The 20820-nt window shown below is 43.5% G+C and overlaps 1 protein-coding gene across 1 annotated transcript in view; it reads right to left on the bottom strand.

Moving 5' to 3' along the window:
* The window catches only part of REEP5 (receptor accessory protein 5), a 44099-nt gene extending 34510 nt beyond the window's left edge, over window positions 1-9589 (bottom strand). Inside the window, exons 1-2 of the mRNA XM_017848448.1 lie at window positions 9182-9589; window positions 8282-8375 (exon numbers count right to left, since the gene is read on the bottom strand). Of these exons, the coding sequence (XP_017703937.1) occupies window positions 8282-8375; window positions 9182-9299 (212 nt within the window). The 5' untranslated portion in view covers window positions 9300-9589. The remainder of the gene's footprint in view (window positions 1-8281; window positions 8376-9181) is intronic.
* Window positions 9590-20820: the final 11231 nt, after the last annotated feature.

The raw sequence follows: 20820 nt of genomic DNA, 5'->3' as shown, positions 1-20820 counted from the left end.
ATAGAATACCTATAATGAAGTCTAAAGAAAAAAATGCAGTCATTCAGTGGTCAAATCTTTTGGTGTTTACTTACAGTGATCTCATTTACCACTGTCCACCATTTTGTTTTTAAATGCATAATGGAAGAGTTGGTCACAGTCAAATATAACAACATGGAATGTTGACAGGACACAGGCCGGGGAGTCAGACATCCTTATGCTTAAGACTGAATTGGTCCCAACACACCTGTGACTTATGTCAATTAACTTTAGTTTGTGGCCTTGATTTCCACATCTGTTAAAGGTGGCTATCACCCTCGCAGCTTAGTCTCTAAGACCCCTTTTAGCTAACATTTTATAACTCAAAACTGAATGCAAACAACTCTTTGATTTTTTAAAAAAACCGTGTGTGTGTGTGTGCGCGCACACACGCACGTGCACACCCAGGAGTTTGAGAGCAGCCTGGGCAACATGGCAAAACCCCATCTCTAGAAAAAATACAAAAAACTAGTACACGTCTGTAGTGCCAGCTACTTGAGAAGCTGAAGTGGGAAAACCACCTACGCTTGAGAAAGTCAAGGCTGCAGTGAGCTGTGTTCATGCCACTGCACTCTGCCTGGGTGACAGACTGAGACCTGTCTCAAAAAAACACACTCAAAAAAAACCAGGCTGGAGTGCAGTGTCACAATCTTAGCTCACTGCAACCTCCACCTCCCAGGTTCAAGCGATTCTCCTGCCTCAACCTCCCAAGTGTGTGTGTGTTTTTGAGACAGGGTCTCACTCTGTCACCCAGGCTGAGTGCAGTGGCATGAACACAGCTCACTGCAGCCTTGACTTTCTCAAGCTGAGGTGATTCCCCCACTTCAGCTTCTCGAGTAGCTGGGACTACAGGCGTGTACTAATTTCTTGTATTTTTTGTAGAGATGGGGTTTTGCCATGTTGCCCAGGCTGGTCTCAAACTCAAGCAATCCACCCATCTCAGCCTCCCCGCCTGGCCCCCCAAAAATACTGTTTGAATGATTGATGGTAAAAAAGATTAATGCCAGGAGCAATGAAAGAGCAGATGCAAATCCTACTGGGACAACCCTCTGTCAATAAAACTAGTGGTTTTTTTTTTTTTTTTTTTTTTTTTTTGAGACGGAGTCTGGCTCTGTCTCCCAGGCTGGAGTGCAGTGGCCGGATCTCAGCTCACTGCAAGCTCCGCCTCCCGGGTTTACACCATTCTCCTGCCTCAGCCTCCGGAGTAGCTGGGACTACAGGCGCCCGCCACCTCGCCCGGCTAAAAACTAGTGGTTTTTGAAGTATCTGTGTCAGATCAGTATCATAAAGTTTAACTTAATCTCAAGTACCCTCACAACGTAGATGGGGAACAACCTAAGCTGCCTTTTCCTAGGTAAAGGAGGGCCACCTTAGATGTGGACAGCAGTCTAGACATGTAAGTGATCCCTTAACTAGACCACCTGGTCTATCAGAGGCTGCAGGATATATATAGCAGCCACATGACTCAGAGTGACTGATAAGCTCTACTCCCTGGAATCAGGAAAGTGTGCAAGTGACAGAATGAAGTCAGGGTACGTTTCTACAGCCCCCACTTATATTTCAGCTGCTACAAAAAGTAATTTCATTCACAATTTTGAAATTGTTTTAAAGCTTCTGCCATATTAATTCATATTTCCCCAAAATTAATTTTTAATGTTATGAATCACCACTAAATACCTTAACATGTTACATTTGTATTTATACTTGTTTTAAATGCCATGTGAAAAAATTAAGCTGAAAACTGAGTCCTCATTCAAAGTCAGTCCTGAAAAAGAGAAGTCCAGGTCAGAAGGAGATGAGGGAGGCTATGACAGAAAGAAGGACAAATAGACTAAATCTCCAGGGCCTTCATAAAGAGAAAAAAAAAGTTCATAAGGAATGTTCCAGAACAGAATATTAGAAGTGACAGCCTCCTCCACAACTGCTTTAGAGCCCAGAAACTCTGATCATGCATAAATAATTTAAATCATTCATCTTATTTGCTTTTCAAAACTTTATTTTCTTTATGACACAGGCAAGGGGGGAACCTTAACTGAAACGCTGGCTGTCATTATTCTACAAAACAGTCACAAGTTGTTATAAGGATATTTTATTACTTTTCATTTATCCACAACACTTTCATCTTAAAAGAGTTCAGCACACTTAGCAGTAACGTTAAGTGAAACAAGGACAGTAAAAATGTTGATGAAGGTTAAATGTTTAAATGCTTAAGATTCCAGATTTAAATTAAGTAAATCAAAGATTTAAATGTTTAAGTAAATTGCTTAAGGCACAATTTGCAGAATGCCAGTTATATTTTTTATCCAAGTGCACATTGGCCAGAAGGCCACATTAGCTTGGGCTTCATACTATCCCAGAAGGCAAAGCGCAGGCATGCATTGCTCTGCTCTTCAATGCTTTAACTAAGCATATATAGATCCAGAGAGAAAAGCTAGTGTAATGGGAACATAGGCAGCTTAATAGGAAATACATCTGCTCTGAAGTTCTCATGAGTAAAGAAGAACAAAACATAATTACAAATTAAAAAAAAAAAAAAAAAAAAAAAAAAAAACCACCAGAAAACAAATACACCCCCTACTAATGAGTCTAAGAAGAGAACTACAAATACACATCCTCCAGTACTGTTAAGGAAACAGCTCAGCTTTCAATGACTGGCTGCAAAACAGTGTCTGTTCACAACTGTCATTCACACCACGGTAACTTTCTCAAAGTCTCCTCTGGGTAATAAACCTCTTTAGGAGTCTGTCACTGCACATCTCAAGCAAGTAGACTGCAACTCTTTTTAACCTCTGTTCCCCAGAATGTGTCCTCCCTTTGTGTGCTGAGCATCATTTAGCTAAGAGGATGCTGTTGCTTTTACTTGTGGTTAACTGTGTTACAACTCTTGTAGATATTTTCATTGTTTTTTTTTCCTTCAAATTTACTTTCTCGCCATCCCTTTCTGATCTGACCTCAATAGGGGTCATCCCCAAACATCTCCCCTTGAGATACATTATCTCTTGAAACAGAACTAAAGGCAACGCTGCATTCCAGTGGGGATGGGATGGGAAATCCAGTTCAGTGTGCCATTTTCAGGTGGCCTTGCGCTAGTAAAACAGAGCAAGCCTCTGTTGTCATAAGTCAAAGCTACATAACAGATAATAAGAAAAAGAAATTGTTAGTAACATATTCTAACTAATGTCTACAAAACACAGTCAATGCCTATGTGTGCAGATAGATGATTTGGGATGGCAGTACCTTATTTGAGAGAGGAAAAATACACTGCAGAAAGGTAATGTACTGACTGGGTCAACTGATTTTTTTAAAAAGCCTACATTTTTCAATTTTCGTCTCTACACAAGGTTATGTTGTGTTTGTGGGACATTCAAAGAGCCACAAGGGAGGTAGTATAACATAATCATTAAAAGCATGAACTTTGGAGCCAGATTCTTTGGATTTAAATACCAGTTTCATCACCTGCTAGTTGTGAGACCTTGATCAAGTTATTCAAATTCTCTTTCTGTGTTTCCTCATCTGTAAAAATGGGAATAATCATAGCACTTACATAATAGGGTTGTTCTGAGGATTAAATGAGCTATATTTGCAAAGCACTTAGACAGAGATATGTACGTATCTGTTAAATAAAATACTACACAGACTTCAGGAGCCATGCAAAGAGCTAAATGCAATATAACTCTTTACACCAGCAGCAAGTTTAAAATGGGCTGGTGAGGACACACAGAAACTAAAATGACACATCGCTGAATTGGGTATGAGATTTTGAAAGTGTTGTTAAAGATTAAATATATAGTGCTGGACTCTCGTCTTGAACTCCTGGCCTCAAGCAATCCCTCTGCCTCAGTACCCCAAAGTGCTGAGATTACAGATGTGGGCCATCATGCCCAGCCCCCTAAACATATTTAATCTTTATAACATTGGCACTAAAATATGCCTAAATGTGCTTTACATTCCTGTGTAGTAACAGGATTCCAGAACAAGCCTGGCCTCTGTGTGACCTTGGGAAACACACTCCACCTTTCTCTGTCCCTGAATTGTCATTTTAAAACTAAAGGAACTGGACTACCTGTTTGATCTTTAAGGCCCAACTCTGATAGTCCCAGGAAGGTGGCAGCCTGAATCTTAAGGAAAATATGAAATAAAAGAGGAAAAGTAATAGACATTTTATAGAATTTTAAACAAAAAGGTTGCTGGGGAGGACAGAAAGCAAACCTTCCCCTTTCCTTAAATAGAAGATAAAGTCATTAGAGTTTGCCTCACAATTCCATTTGTACAAAGAAGCAAGTACAGGACTAGGGCCCTGGCTCACTAGCGCCCACAGTGGAGGGACTATACCAGGAGGACTTATTCACATATGAGGGTAAAGCACAGCATACCCCCTCCAGAGGGCTCTTATTTGTGCAATCCCATTAAAAGCAGGGCTGCACCAGACATTAAAGGCCATAGATTGTTTGATTCCATCTACATGAAATGCTCAGAATAGGCAAACTCACAGAAACAGAATGCAGAGTAGTGGTTTCCAGGAGCTGGGTAGGAGGAATAGGGAGTGATTGGTAATGGTTTCCCTTTGGGGTGATAAAAATGTTTTGGAATTAGACAGTGGTGATGGTTACACAACTCTGTGAACATACTAGCCACTGAACTGCATACTTTAAAAGTGTTTTTACGATTTATAAGTATCTAAATTATATCTTAGCAGTGGTGGGAGGTCTATATAATACAGACTTCCAGTAGTCTGCCTCCTGTTATCAGTAAAAGAGGGAAGTAAGGAGATTAAGGTAATTATGTCAACAGTTCTTGATGAAAGGAAGGCTGGAATTAGATTCTGAATTGCCTATATAGGATGGCCAAAAATTCTGGAAACTAGAAGTCAGAGATGAAAGGCCCTGTTCTCAAAGAGCTCAAAGGGAAATTATACACATGGAAAGAACAACCAGTAGGAAGAGGGGTATACAATAAGGTACTGGTTGCTCCCCAGTGAGCACTCGCCAAGTCTTCAACCATCTACATGCTCCAACGTGCAGCAGACCCTGACCAGGAGCCAGGTGCACCTGAGCTCCACTCACAGACTTCCAAAGGGAGTGAGCCATAAGAAAAGCTAGGAAGTCAAGTGAGCTTCTCCCAATTTCATCTTTGCATCCTGCAGTCTCTTGACCCAATACTGACACTACTCCCCTTCCTGTGATGGCCCAAGGAGAGAAAACAGCAAGAGAAAAGCTGAAAGGTGAGAAAGGAAGGAAATAAATTTCTGGCAATAGTTTGGCAAGATCGTGAACTCCTTACAGAGGTCACAGTAACCAAAGTGACCTTAAAACATAAATCGTATCGTGTCACCCCCTATTTAAAGCCCATCCAAGGCAATCAAAAAATGCAAACTCCCCACAACCATCTGTAATGAAATGCACATTTCCACCACTGACCCTGCCTGCTGGCACCTGCACCTCTCTGGTGCCTCCCCCACCACTCTTTGCTCACACAGATCTAAGCTGTGTGCTGCCTCAGCCTGACACACTCTTCTCCCTCTGCCTGGCTCTGCTCTTAGCTGGCCCTTTCTCATTCCTCAGGTCTTAACTCAGATAGTATCTCAGATAAATAGCTAAAGAGGGTCTTTCCTGTTATTCTCTACCAGAGCTGTTTATTTACTTTAGAGGGCTTACCACACAGTCACTAATTTGCCTATTTCTTGCCTGGGTAGACTGCTTATTCAACAAGGACAGAGAGCATGACTACCTTATTTCTTGCCATATCTAAAGTGCTACCACAGTGCCACACATGTGATTGGCATTTGATTTTTGCTAAACTTGTATTTTAAAAAATAACTCTGGCTAGGGAGCATAAGAGTTACAAGAGGTATGGAGAACAGTTAAAACGAAAGTGACTGCTATGGTCTGAATGTTGTGTTCCCCCAACATCCATATGGTGGGACCTAATACCCAATGTATTAGTATTAAATAGTGGGGCCTTTAAGAGGCAATTAAGACATAGGGGCTTGGCTGGGTGCGGTGGCTCACGCCTGTAATCCCAGTACTTTGGGAGGCTGAGCTGGGCGGATCACTTGAGGTCAGGAGTTCAAGATCAGCCTGGCCAACATGGCAAAACCCCATCTCTACTAAAAATACAAAAATTACCTGGGTGTGGTAGTACACCCCCGTAATGCCAGCTACTAAGGAGGCTGAAGCAGGAGAATTGCTTGAACTCGGAGCAGGGAGGGGCGGTGGTGGGGCTGTGGGGATGGGGTTGCAGTGAACTGAGATTGCGACACTGTACTCCAGCCTGGGCAATATAGAGCGAAACTCTGTCTCAAAAGAAAAAAAAAAATAGGAAAAGGACATGAGAGTTCTGACCTCATGAATAGGATTAGTGACCTTATAAAAGAGGCTTGAAGGAGCCAGGTGGCCCCTTCCACCATGTGAGGAAGCAGTAAGATGATGCCATCTTTGAAGCAGGGAGCAAGCCCTCACCCGACATCAAATCTGCTGGTAACTTGGTCTTAAGATTTCCCAGCCTCCAGAACTGGGAGCAATAAATTTCTATTGTTTATAAATGACCCAGTCTAAGGTATTTTGTTATAGCAGCCCAAGCAGACTAAGAAAATAATCATAGGTCACACTATAAGCAACATGGATTTTGATGCTACTAAAGACCACCATTTTCAAAGACTTTTTTTCTTTCTTTTGGACAATTATACAATCATATTGGTTAAGCAATGAACAAACTTGATTAGACTAATGTAACACTGACCACTTGAATATTTGCTAACGGGGGTGTGTATGCTTCATTCTGTGCACACGATCCCGTTTTTCCTTGAGTCTCCTCCATAAAGCAGAGCCTGGGGTAGGCCTCAGGGCTATATGTAGCTAGACTTTCTGGAGTATGACTAAGTGTCTGAATCAGACTAACACAGTAACAACTACTAAGTAACTGCAATTTAATTGTTCAAATTAGAACTAACTTCTAAAACATGTTTCTTCCCTTATAGGCTAAATTCTAGCATAACTAGTGACAGACACAAGCTGTAATAATGTGTTATCTGTGTCTTAGCCTCCTAGTTGAAAATTTTTTCTTCCTTTGTTTTATCCCTTGGTTGAAGAAAGCAGCAGAGACCAATTTAATGAAGGTAAAACCACTGGCTTTCTTGGGAAGAACTGTAGAGCAAAACAAAATTCATTTCTGGAGAGGAATAGTTCCTACCTGAACGAATGGAAAAAATAAAATTGTAGAATTAAAAAAAACACACACACACTGTAGAATAAAACAACTTTGGTAATAAATTCAGATCCTAATCATAAAATTCATTTTAATTAGCTCAATTATATAATGAATCACTTATATAACCANTTCCCTTATAGGCTAAATTCTAGCATAACTAGTGACAGACACAAGCTGTAATAATGTGTTATCTGTGTCTTAGCCTCCTAGTTGAAAATTTTTTCTTCCTTTGTTTTTATCCCTTGGTTGAAGAAAGCAGCAGAGACCAATTTAATGAAGGTAAAAACCACTGGCTTTCTTGGGAAGAACTGTAGAGCAAAACAAAATTCATTTCTGGAGAGGAATAGTTCCTACCTGAACGAATGGAAAAAATAAAATTGTAGAATTAAAAAAAACACACACACACTGTAGAATAAAAACAACTTTGGTAATAAATTCAGATCCTAATCATAAAAATTCATTTTTAATTAGCTCAATTATATAAATGAATCACTTATATAACCAAGGAGCTATATTATGGAGCATTTTAAAGGTTTTGTTTTATACGAGGGTATTTCCCAAGTTTGCCTGTAATATGTGGCTTTTCAAAATGAAAATAAAAAAAGACAAAATTCTCCCCACTATCTGAATTAACATAATTATGAATTAAGGAAGACCTAATTGTTGGGGTTTTACTCTCTAGGTGCATAAATATATGGGTGAAATACCCATTAAAATAATTACTAGACAGAAAGCCCTGTACTTTCTGAGACCCTCCCAAAGTAAAGGCAGAACGACACAGTGGTAGCGCTTTCCTGTTAGTGTGCCAAAGAGAGGAGACACTGGTCACCAGGATAATCTAATGAAAATACCTTTACGCTAATCCTCAAGAGACAGGGATTAAGTTAAGGTTCCAAAATGGTGAATACTATCCCCAACGTTATGTCCAACTCCATCCCTCCCCGCCGAGCTTTCACTTTTCTCCGGGGAAATGCGGATGTGCAGGCCACTGCAGCAGCCCTGGGGGGGGAGGGGAAGGGAGGAAGGGAAGGGGACGGCTGCAGGGTGTGTCACTTACGAGATGTAGGCTGGGTAGCCAAATCCTATCAGGTTGCAGAGGAGAGAGGCTCCATAACCGAACACCAGGTACAAGGCCACCAGTCCGATGACACCTGGGGACCACAAGGAGAGAAGTGAGTCGGGCAGCATGAGAAGCGTTCACGCGGGACAGCCGCCGCCCACACCGTGAGGCTGGGCCTGTTCTAGGCGTTTTCCTCCCGACTCGAATAAAGGAGAGAGAAAAACAAACCACACGAAAGCTGGACCTACGCGTCCGCGGGGCCCTGCCTTGAAGCCTGGGGATACCAGGCAGCCACCACCGTTGTGCCTCTCCTACCTCACGCAGGGGGCCCCAAAGCAACCCCCGGCGGCCGGGACGGTTCGGAGCACCCACGTCCGCTCTCTTGCAGGGCCCGCCGGGCAGCGCTCCAGCCAGGGAAGCTGCGCTCGGCGGGGAGCTTCCCGAGAGGCCCGGACTCCCGCACCCGCTGCAGCAGCAGCCCCCGCCCACCCGAGGGGGCGCCCCTCCCCGGGCGGAGCTCCACGGAGGGTCGGGTAGGACCGGGTACCTCCGTCACCGCGCCTGTCCGCAGGGACCCCGCCGTCCGCGCCCACCGCGTAGGACCGCAGGAATAGGGCCCCGGGCCGCGGGGCGGACACGTCAGCGCCGGCCCTTCTAGCTGCCAGAGCCTGGCGCCGCCGCTGCCCTCCAGCCCCGCGACCCTCAGCCCGGCAGCCCCAGCGGGGTCCTCCGATGTCCGCGCTTCCTGGGAGGCCAGCCTGACCCCCGAGGATGCTGCTTGTCCCATCTGTCTCCAACTCCACCTTTCCCGAGTCCTCTCCCTGCTTCCTTCCCCAGCAGCAGGGGCAGCGGCGGCTCCCGTGGCCCTGCCAGCGGCGGCGACCCCCGGCCACCCACCAAGCGCAATGAAGCTCCGGTTCACGCCGGTCTTGGCCTCGAGCTTGGCCAGAAGGTCAGTCATGCAGTTCTTCTCGTGCAGGAACCGGTCGAACCTCTCCCTCATGGCCGCAGACATGGCGGGGACCGTCGCGCCGCCCGGGGCTGTTCCTAGTGCCTGGTAGACTGGAGCGGGGACAGCGGCGAGTCTACGCGTCCTCCACTCGCCTCCGCTCGCCCCGCCCGGCCGCCGCGCGCCCCTCCTCCCCTGCCCCGCTCCCGGGGAACAGCGCCACACCCTGGCGGGGGCGGGCCTGCACCTCCGCGGGCGCTGCGAGGTGGCCTGGCTGTTGACAACCCATTGCGGGATAAAAAGGATGTGGCGTGGAGGCGTGCATTTTGTGTCTCTTGTGGGTCCCCTTCTCAATTCGGACTGTTGCAGAAAGCAGGTGGAAAGGAGGCAGGAGTCCTTGTTGCTCCCGCCTGCAATTTAGTGAGACGAGTTTGGCACCTACATTGCTGTGCTAAACCTGCTAAGGCATTTTTGACCTAAAAAATTGAAATGTTTGAGCATCCTGAAAGAATTCTTTGGATGCAGGCCTGCTTTCTCCCTCTTTGCCTTAGCTTGTCAGTTTTTCTCACCTACAGACAATCGTTGCCTTGTAAAGACCCTTGAAGAAATCCAACACATCCTCCCTGGGGTACACCTTTTCCAAGAAAGCACTGCATTAAATCTTTTCATGGTGGGCTCGCGTTGGCTTGTTGTCTGTTATCGTGGCGTGTGTCCAGATTCTCTCTGTGGAGCCAATATAGTCTGCACTTCCTACACTCAAAATACTCTGAAGAAGACGGAGATTCTAAGGTCCAAGCCGTAGGTCAGGACCGCATTTTTGCTTCCTCCAGAATGAGTTGCCCATGCTCTTCCTCCACCTAAACCTAAGCTCCTGTTATCCCACCCATATGACTGCCAGATACTCCTACAATTACTCTTGCTTACTCCTATTCTGCACACTACTGCAAAATTTTTGTCAGAAGCTCCGTATTATTATACTAACAGACTAGAGCTCCCATTCCTTAGCAGAGCATTCAATGCCCTGCCCACAACCGGCCCCCAGCATTCTGTCTTGGTCCTACACAACCCCTCTGTGCTTTCAAATCTACTTAATTACCCTACTGCCTTCCACTTCTGCAAAAAGTTATCTTGCCCACTCCTAGCTTTTTCCTTTAATGCTAATTCTGCTTCCTCTTTTCTTCCTCAGAGCTTCTTAGCTCAGCTTTCTCAGCTGCTCCTACCACCACCCAGCCAAATCAGTGAACAAATGAAACAACCTGACTGTCTATTTCTGTCTTTTCACCTACAGTTAATTCTCAATGTGGCAGCCAGTAGAATCTGTTTTAAAATGTGTGTCAAGTTGTACTTTTTGTTCTCAACCCTCCAGCAGCTTCCTATCTGCGTGAAGAATGGCATCAAGGTCACAGGTGGCATGGCTCATCTCTCCCCTTTCTGATGTCTTCCCTTACTGATTGCCTCTTTGCTGTGCCTCAGACAAGGTAAGCCCATTCCTGCCTCTGGGCATTCGTTCAATTTTCTTCTGTTTCAGTGGTTCTCAAGCAGGAGCACTTCCTCTCCCCTTCCTCCTCCTGGGAGAAGGAGTAGCAATGTCTAGAGATACTTTGGTTGTGAAACACATTGTCACACAAGGAGGGCAGGAGGTGGCAAGTGCAACTAGCATCTAGTGGGTAAAGACTAGGGGTGCTGCTAAACATACTGCAACACACAGGACAGCCCCCACAACAAAGAATTATCCAGCCCCAAATGTCAATAATGTGACAGTCCAGAAACCCTCCTCTATCTGAAAGTATCTTTCCCCAGTTAGCCATTTAACTGTCCCCTTCCATTATTCAGGTATTTGCTCAAATGGTACCCCTAATCTCAAATTGCAACCCCCAGTGATCTCTAGCCCCTGTCTTGCTTGATTTTTCTCCGTAGAATTTATTACTGTCTGACATTATGTTCTACATTTTTTTTTTTTTTTTTTTTGAGACTGTCTCACTCTGTCACCCAGGCTGGAGGTCAGAGGTGTGGTCACAGCTCACCGCAGCCTCGACCTCCTGCTGTGCTCAAGCCATCCTCTCACCTCAGCCTCCCAAGTAGCTGGGACCATAGCCATGTGCCACCATGTCCGGCTAATTTTTTGTACTTTTAGTATAGATGGTGTTTCACTATGTTACCCAGGCCAGTCTTGAACTTCTGACCTCAAGTGATCTGCCCACCTTAGCCTCCCAAAGTTCTGGGATTACAGGCATGAGCCACCACCATGCCAGGCCATGTTCTAATTTTAAATTATCTTTCTTTCCTCACTAGATTATGAGCTCCATGAGGGTAGACATTTTTGCTTATTTTATTTGCTTCAATATTTCAAGCACATTGAACAGTGCCTGGCACTTAGTAGGTGTTCAATAACTATTTGTTGAATTAATGAATGAATCAATGAACCTAACATGTGTTGTATTGCCTGGTATTCCAAGCGTTACGTGGACTAGTTCATTTAATCCTCACAACTGCATGAGGAAGATGCTACCTGTTTCATCCTCATTTAAGGAAAAAAAAAAAGAGATCTAGTGAGGTCTCATATCACAATAAGTGGCAGAGCTAGGATTCAGAATCAGGCTCTTACCCCTATATTATATTGCTATTATGAGTTGAATTGTATTCCACCTCCCTAAAGAAGACATGTTGGAATCCTAACCTACAGTACCTCAGAGTGTGATCTTATTTGAAGATAGGGTCTTCAAAGAGGTAGTCAAATTCAAATGAACTCATTACGGTGGACCTCAATCCAGTGTGACTGTTGTCCTTATAAAACAGGAAATTTGGCCTGGCGTAGTGGCTCATGCCTGTAATCCCAGCACTTTGGGAGGCCAAGGTGGACGGATTACGAGGTCAGGAGATCAAGACCATCCTGGCTAACACAGTGAAACCCTGTCTCTACTAAAAATACGAAAATTTAGCCAGGTGTGGTGGCAGGCACCTGTAGTCCCAGCTACTTGGGAGGCTGAGACAGGGGAATGGTGTGAACCCGGGACGCAGAGCTTGCAGTGAGCTGAGATCGTGCCAATGTACTCTGGCCTGGGCAACAGAGCGAGACTCCGTCTCGAATTAAAAAAAAAAAAAGGGGGGAAATTTGGACGGAGACAGATACATATAAAGGGAAGACTGTGAAGAGACATAAGGAGAAGATGGCCATCTACAAGCCAAGAAGAAAGTCCTGGAACAGATCCTTCCCTCACAGCCCTCACAAGGAACCAATCCTGCTGAGACCTTGATCTTGGACTTCCAGCCTCCAAAGCTGTGAGATAATATATTTCTGTTTTGTTTATTTATTTAGAGACAGGGTCTCACTGGGTCACCCAGGCTGGACTGCAGTGGCACAATCTCCACTCACTGCAACCTCCACCTCCCAGGTTCAGCTGATTCTCCCACCTCAGCCTCCCAAGTAACTGAGACTACAGGTGTGTGCCACTACGCCCAGCTAATTTTTTTTTTTTTTTTTTTGTAGAGATGGGGTTTCACCACATTGGCCAGGCTGGTCTCAAACTCCTGACCTCAAGTGATCCCCTACCTTGGCCTTCCAAAGTGCTGGGATTACAGGCATGAGCTCCCACGCCCGGCCTCAATTTCTGTTATTTAAGCCACCCAGCTTGTGAGACTGTTACAGCAGCCCTAGGAAACTAGTACAACTGCTTAGCAGAATAACTGAACTGTAAACTTCAAACCAGTTGTAAGTTTGTATAATTTCCTACTGAGTACAGTATGTATATTAAGTTGGGGTTGTTTTTGAGTACTTAAAGTGATTCACAATTTGAATTTTTTTTTTTTTAATTGAGATGGAGTCTGCCTCTGTCACCCAGACTGGAGTCCAGTGGCATGATCTTGGCTCACTGCGACCTGAGTCTCCCAGGTTCAAATGATTCTCGTGCATCAGCCTCCAGTGTAACTGGAACTACAGGTGCACACCACCACACATGGCTAGTTTTTGTGTTTTTTGTAAAGATGGGGTTTCACCATGTTAGCCAGGCTGGTCTTGAACTCCTGATCTCAAGTGATCTGCCTGCCTCAGCCTCCCAAAGTGCTGGGATTACAGGTGTGAGCCACGGTGCCAGTCCTGATTTTTTTTTTTTTGAGACAAGGTTTGACTGTATCACCCAGGCTGAAGTACAGTGCACAGTGTTGGCTCACTGCAACCTCCACCTCCTGGGCTTACACCATCCTCCCACCTCAGCCTTCCAAGTAGCTAGGACTACAGGTGTGCAACACCACATGCAACTAATTCTTGTATTTTTTGTATTTTTTTGTAGACGTGGGGTTTTGCCATGTTGCCCCGGCTGGTCTCGAACTTGTGAGCTCAAGTGATCCGCTTGTCTTAGCTTCCCAAAGTGCTGGGATTACAGGAATGAGCCATTGTGCCCAGCCTCACAATTTTGATTGTTTTATTTATTTATTATTTATTTATTTTAGCAAAGGAGCAAAATCCTTTTAAGTTAGGTATCCAAATCAACCTAGGTTTTTGTCACTACATTTCATGCAGTGGCAACATTTGTACTACATTAACTATGCATGGAGTATCTAGAAATATACTATTCATTTGGATTTCTTCCTTTATTTATTTATTTATTTATTTATTTATTTATTTATTTTTGTTTTTCACGACAGGGTCTTATTCTGTTGTCCAAGCTGGAGTGCGGTGGCACCATCATGGCTCACTGGAGCCCTGACCTCTTGGGCTCAAGCAGTGCTCCCACCTTGACCCCGCCAAGTGCTAGGATTACAGATGTGAGCCACTGTGCCCAGCCCTTGGCTTTCTTTCTGTAAATATTGCTCTCTTTTCAGTTTTCTGTTGACATAGATTCCACATTTCTTCTTTCCTCAAGCATTCAACCAATGGTGAGGCAAAGCAGTATAGTAAGACATAGTGCGTGGAGTTCCATCTCTGGATTCAGTCTGTATGAGCTAAATCCCAGCTCTACCATTTAGCTGTGCGACTTTGGGCAAGTTACATAAGCTCTCTGTGCTTCTGGTCTCTCATCTGTAAAACAGGGATAAAAATAGTACCTATTTCACAGAGTTCTCATCATGATTAGGTGAGTTACTATCTGTAATGTTTTTGGAAGAGTACTTGATGCAAAATAATTGTCTAAGTAATTTAAGAAAGAAAAAAACACACAGCTAGGTGTAATTCTTTTTTTTTTTTTTTTTGAGATGAAGTCTGGCTCTGTCACCTAAACTGGAGTGCAGTGGTGCAATCTCAGCTCACTGCAACCTTTGCCTCCTAGGCTCAAGCCGTCCTCTCACCTCAGCCCCCCACGTACCTGGGACTACACGCACATGCCTCCAAGCCTGGCTAATTTTTGTATTTTTTGTAGAGATGGCGTTTCACCTTGTTGCCCAGGCTGATCTTGAACTCCTGAGCTCAAGCAATCCTCTCCGCTCAGCCTCCCAAGGTGCTGGGATTACAGACGTGAGCCACCATGCCCAGCCTCTAAAATCGAGATAGAGAAATATTACATTATTCTTGCCTTTAATAAATTACAATCAGATTCGGGGAGTATGGGATCCTAATTTATCCCATCAACACTATAAACCTTAGATTCTTTCATAGAAGAGGAAAGAGATGAAGAAGATAAGAACCCAGAACCCTGCCTAAGGTCTCAGACGATTCACTTACTCATATTTACTAAATATATCCTGTGTGCCAGATGCTGTTAGATCTGGGAACCAGATAGATGAGATCTGTTTTGGAGGCTGTGAAGAAGGTTGGCCTGGAACCGGTTGACTTGGGCAATTTCTTTTCTTTTCTTTTTTTTTTTTTATCCCCCTGGCTGGAGTGCAGTGGTAGGATCTTGGCTCACTGAAAGCTCCGCCTCCCAAGTTCACACTATTCTCCTGCCTCAGCCTCCCAAGTAGGCGGGACTACAGATACCCACCACCATGCCCGGCTAATTTTCTTTTTTTTTTGTATTTTTAGTAGAGACGGGGTTTCACCGTGTTAGCCAGGATGGTCTCTATCTCCTGACCTCGTGACCCATCCGCCTCGGTCTCCCAAAGTGCTGGGATTACAGGCGTGAGCCACCACGCCCGGCCAACATTGGCCATTTCTAAGGAGGAAATTGAACTGACTTGGGATGAGGCAAATACTATTATTATACCCTCTATGAGCTAGAGAAGAAAATTCTGCTGGATAACTCAGATCAGGCCACTTTTGTTCTACACAAACTGTTTCTTCAGGGTAAGAAAACAAGTTGATGTCATCAAACACTTTCGTTCTCACTCATTTATGTTAGAAAGAAGAGGTACAGCATAATTTGCCAGGTCATCTCTTCCTTCCTTTCCCCCACCCCTGCATTTGTAGGGTACCTTGGCATGGCACCAATGAGACAGGCAGGAGACCCTCAGCCCCTGCAGACATAGTCCTGTTGGCACATACACCCTACCTCTGCTGTAGGAGGCTTATGATGACATGTCATCAGAATAAAAAGGGAAAAACACAGAGTAAACAAAACCTGAGACATGGACTTGCCAGACGATGGGAGGAAAATGTAGAGGCTGAATGTAATTTAAGAAAGAGCACTGAAGGAAATAAAATGTGAAAATCACCATGTTTCATTAAATATATTTGAATTACATTTTGTTTACCTCATTTGTCCTATTCTTAAACATTTTCTGCTGAAAATATGGACAAAGCATTTTATTCTATTTCTCCCCTTATCAAACAGGAAGTTGATTTTTAGAAAATTAGTGCTCACAGTTGAGAATAAACCAATGTGGAAATATCCTTTAGTTTAGCAAAGTATTTTTAATAGAGAAATTAACTACTAATATGTCATTGCTCTTGCACACAAATCTAGAGATTTTTCGTCAGGTTTAAAAGTGTCCTTTATTTCCCCTTGACGTTTCTCTAATGGTACCTGCACAGTGGACTAACAGGAGAAAACAAGTCACTAACAGGTTGTTTCTCTATGTTCAAGACCAGTTAGTCCAGTTCCAGATAAAGCCTGGGGTTTGGATTGCATACCAGGATGGTACGGTGTTCACTCACTCTGGGGTATGTGTCCAACCACAGAGAACAATCCACCTTTGCCTCATAGCCTACAAGGTGGCATGAAGTTTTGCTTTTCTTTTCATGTAAGAGAAGGACCAGAAGGAATCAGACGATTTTGCCCACTTCCTTTCATGATGAAACATCAGGTAAATATAATTAACATGAATAAAGAAACTGACCAGGCCAGGTGCTGTGGCTCATGCCTATAATCCCAGTACTTTGGGAAACCAAGGCAGGAGGATCTCTTAAGCCCAGGAGTTTGTGATCTCGTCTCTATAAGAAAAATTTTAAACATTAGCCAGGCATGATGGCATGCTCCTGTAGTTTCAGCTACTGAGGAGACTAAGGCAGGAGAATGGCTTAAGCCAGCAAGGTCCAGAGTGCGGTGAGCTATGATCACACCAGAGTGAGACCCTGTTTCAAAATAAATAAATAAAATAAGAAAAGAAAAGAAACTAAGCAGTTGTATTAAGTTTACATTGCTACTGTAACAAATTATCCCAAACTTAATGGCTTTAAAACAACACAATTTTTTTATGTTACAGTGCTCTGTGTCAATCTTACTAGGTTAAAATCAAGGTACTGTCAGCAGCACTTTGTTCCTTTTTGGAGGCTTATAGAAAGATTCATGTTTTTTTGCTTTGGGTTGTTGCAGAATTCAGTTCGTGGTTGTAGGACTCAAGTCCCCATTTCCTTCCTCATCTTCAAAGCCACTGCCAGCAGCAGTCAAATCCCTCTCATACTTCAAATCTCTCTTCCTTTTCTTTCATCTCATCCCTCTCACCCATCTGCCTTCTACTTCCACTTTTAAGAACTCATGTGATCTGTAATCCCAGCGCTTTGGGAGGCCGAGGCAGGTGGATCACGAGGTCAGGAGATCGAGACCATCCTGGCTCACACGGTGAAACCCCGTTTCTACTTAAAATACAAAAAATTAGCCGGGTGTGGTGGCGGGCTCCTGTAGTCCCAGCTACTCAGGAGGCTGAGGTAGGAGAACAGCGTGAATACAGGAAGTAGAGCTTATAATGAGCAGAGATCGCGCCACAACACTCCATCCTGGGTGACAGAGCAAGACTCCGTCTCAAAAAAAGAACTCGTGTGATTAGATTGGGCTCACCCAGGTAATCCAGGATAATCTCCCAGATGTTTTTTTTTTTTTTTTTTTTTGAGACAGAGTCTCACTCTGTTGCCCAGGCTGGAGTGGAGTGGCGCAATCTCGGCTTACTGCAACCTCCACCTCTCGGGTTCAAGCAATTCTCCTGCCTCAGCCTCCTGAGTAGCTGGAATTACAGGCCTGCGCCACCCCACCCTGCTACATTGGGTTTTTTTGTATTTTTAGTAGAGACAGGGTTTCACCATGTTGGTCAGGCTGGTCTTGAACTCCTGACCTCATGATCTGCCCACCTCAGCCTCCCAAAGTGCTGGGATTTCAGGTGTGAGTCACTGCGCCCAGCCAATCTTGCTGATCTTAAAGTCTACATAACCTTAATCCCATCTGCAAAGTCCCTTTTGCCATGCAAAGTAACATCTTTTCAGGCATGGATATCAGGCCATGGACATCTTTGGGTGGGGGTGGAAGTCATTATTCTGCCTACTACACTAGCCTTACATGGGGGACACATAACCAGCATCAAGTTCCCCGGAAAGAAGGAACATGTTGAGATCAGACAGCTGGTGTAAGTCCTTTCGCTCACATCAAGCGCTATCCCAGGACATGGCACAGGGTCAAAGCACAGGCCCTGGAGCAGATACCTCGGCTCCCTTACTTACTAGCTGTGCACTCTTGGGAAAGTTCTCAACCTCCAAAAGCCCCACTGTTCTCAGCCTATAAAACAAAGATAATGCCAGGATCTACCTCATATGATTGTTGGAATAAATGAGATACTCCACGTAAAGCACTTCACAGAGTGCCAATCTGAAGGACACATACATCAATGAAGTAGACACTAAGAAGAGTTTATACCCAACATTATACTATCTTATCTTGTTCCTTTGATTCAAGGATTTGGTATCTATGAAAATCAAAATAGTCTGGCAAAAAGAAGAGCACATTTTCATCAATAATTTGACTATGGGAAAGAAGGAGGAAAAGAAAATATATACTGAGCACCTATTTTGTGTTAGACAATTTGTGTGTATGAAGATGCTGACAGCATATTTTGATGGAGTCAGGGTTCACTAAGTACCTGAGGATTAAAGGAGTAGTCTTTTCCAAGGTACAAAGTAGTGAAACAAAATTGCTTATTTTTCAGTTTTGTCTAGGATCCTTGGACTAACCCTTGGCCAAGTGAAAGGGACCCTCCAGGCCTACACAGATGTGGGCAAGGAATTGACCTACAAACACACGTCAGGTCAAAGTCAAGCTGTTCTCTGACAGGCAGCAAGCTGATTTATGCAGCTCTTTATCACTTCGCAGTCTCTTCATGCTTCCTGTCTCTCCTCAGTCTCTGACTTTCAGCCTTTTTCGGATGAGTTTTGGCTCACGTTCCTCTAGCTCTTGGACATCAATCATGCTGTGACCACACTGGTTGACTCAAGGACGTGTGTCTTCCTTTCACGACATAAATAACTTTTGCTTTATGATGAGTTCTGCCATGCAGTTAGGAGAGAATTACTTGACCACATAGCCTTTTGCATTTTGCCCAGGATAGTCTCCCTAAAGTCCATGCTGAGGGAGATTTATAAATAGTGTTGGGGGATTTGGAATAAGGTTTTGGGAGGACAGGCTTGTTTTTGTTTTTTTCACACCATTGTTCCTAACATCTTTATCTGTTCACAGCCATAACAAAAACACCCTACTAAAAGTGAGAATTCATTAGTCTAAAAAATTACAATGTATACTCTCTCCAAACAGCACCAACTATTATATGCATCATCTTAACCACCTTTATAGAATTTACTGAAAGTCATTACTTCTCCACCTTTTGACTAAGATCAAGGGTAGAATTTACTGAAAGTCACAAGTAAGACTCTAATTTTATACTTTTTTTTTTTTTTTTTTTACATAGAGTCTTACTCTGTTGCCCAGGCTGGAGTGCAATGGCACAATCGCAGTTCACTGCAACCTCTAATCTCCCGGGTTCAAGCAGTTCTTCTACCTCAGCCTCCTGAGTAGCTGGGATTACAGGCACATGCCACCACGCCCAGCTAAATTTTGTGATTTTAGTAGAGATGGAGTTTCACCTTGTTAGCTAGACTGGTCTCGAACTCCTGACCTCATGTGATCCAGTTGCCTCGGCCTCCCAAAGTGGTGGGATTATAGACGTGAGCCACTGCATCTGGCCTGATAGTCATTCTTATGCAAATAGTTTGGAATTGGAGACATCAATAGTGATAACTGTAACTTCTAATTTTGTACAATAGTAACTGAGTTAGTATTTAATGCAGTATACCCAGTCTATATCAAATGCGTATTTGCTATGTTTATAACCCAACACACTGGCATATGAAATGGTTTCAAGGAAAAGTCTCCATTTCTGGATTCTTTGTGATTACTTACAACCTGTAACATGTAACATGTAACATTTAGGAAAACCATTTTACTTCGATTATTTCATCTCAAGTTCACAACTTGCAAAATTAAGTGGAGGATAGGCAGTTATCTTAATAAACTAATACAGAAAACAACATTGGCTTACTTTCAGAGTAATCTTTTAAATAAATTATTTTGTTGTTAACTGAAACCACTTTTCCAATTTGTATTTATTCAGAGGAAAAATTTTTACAAGTCACCTTGTAATGAAGACCAGCATCAGTTTATATGGTGTGAGTTATTTTCATTTGTCTTAGATTGCATCTACACTGACAGAAGAAAGTAGAAAGGTAAGCAATTATCTTAGGATTGTACTAGTAAAAATTACATCAATTATATCTACTTGGTATAGACAGCCCAGGCTGTCTTTCAGCATAGGAAAATTGGTCGTGGGTAGATTTTTCAGGGTGACTTAGTTTGAGACCAAGAAATAGTCGTTGCTGTTTTTGTCAAGTATAAAATAGATTCCAGAATGCATTCCTTCATCAACTATTCACTGAGCACCTACTCTCTGCTAGGCGCTGAAGATACACCAGGAACCAATATAGATTAGTTCCAAGCTTTATGGATCTCACAGATAACAACATTTGCTATCTGTCATTAAGAGTTTGAAACTTTAATATCTTAACCTAATATTTATATTTTTCTTATCACTAAAGAAAAACTACTATCAATATATTTGACAACTGATAAACTCAGTGTGACTATGTTTTATCATATATCCTTTGTTCTCTCTTTACCAGTGACTTTGCTAGCGGTAAATTCTTTTTAACTTCATTAGGCTTTCTTTTCCCTTTCCCCATAGATCCAGTAGTTGAGGGAGCACTGGCTTCATGGTTGAGTCATCATTTTGCTAAATTACATAATAAATTCATAAATACTAACAGTGGAAAAACTAAGCAGTGGAGGGAAAATCCACTGTTTATCTTCATCTCCCAGTCTCCCAGTATTTTCCCAGTGGTGTCAATTGTGAAATGTTGGACTCGTAGGAAATGGGAGATAGAGCTAGTCAATGACCTGACCAAGCA

The sequence above is a fragment of the Rhinopithecus bieti genome, unplaced genomic scaffold (genome assembly GCF_001698545.2).
Source record: "Rhinopithecus bieti isolate Rb0 unplaced genomic scaffold, ASM169854v2 scaffold_31072, whole genome shotgun sequence".
Lineage (NCBI taxonomy): Eukaryota > Metazoa > Chordata > Mammalia > Primates > Cercopithecidae > Rhinopithecus > Rhinopithecus bieti.
The sequence above is the reverse complement of the archived record's forward strand: the minus strand, read 5'-3'. Positions and strand labels throughout refer to the sequence as shown.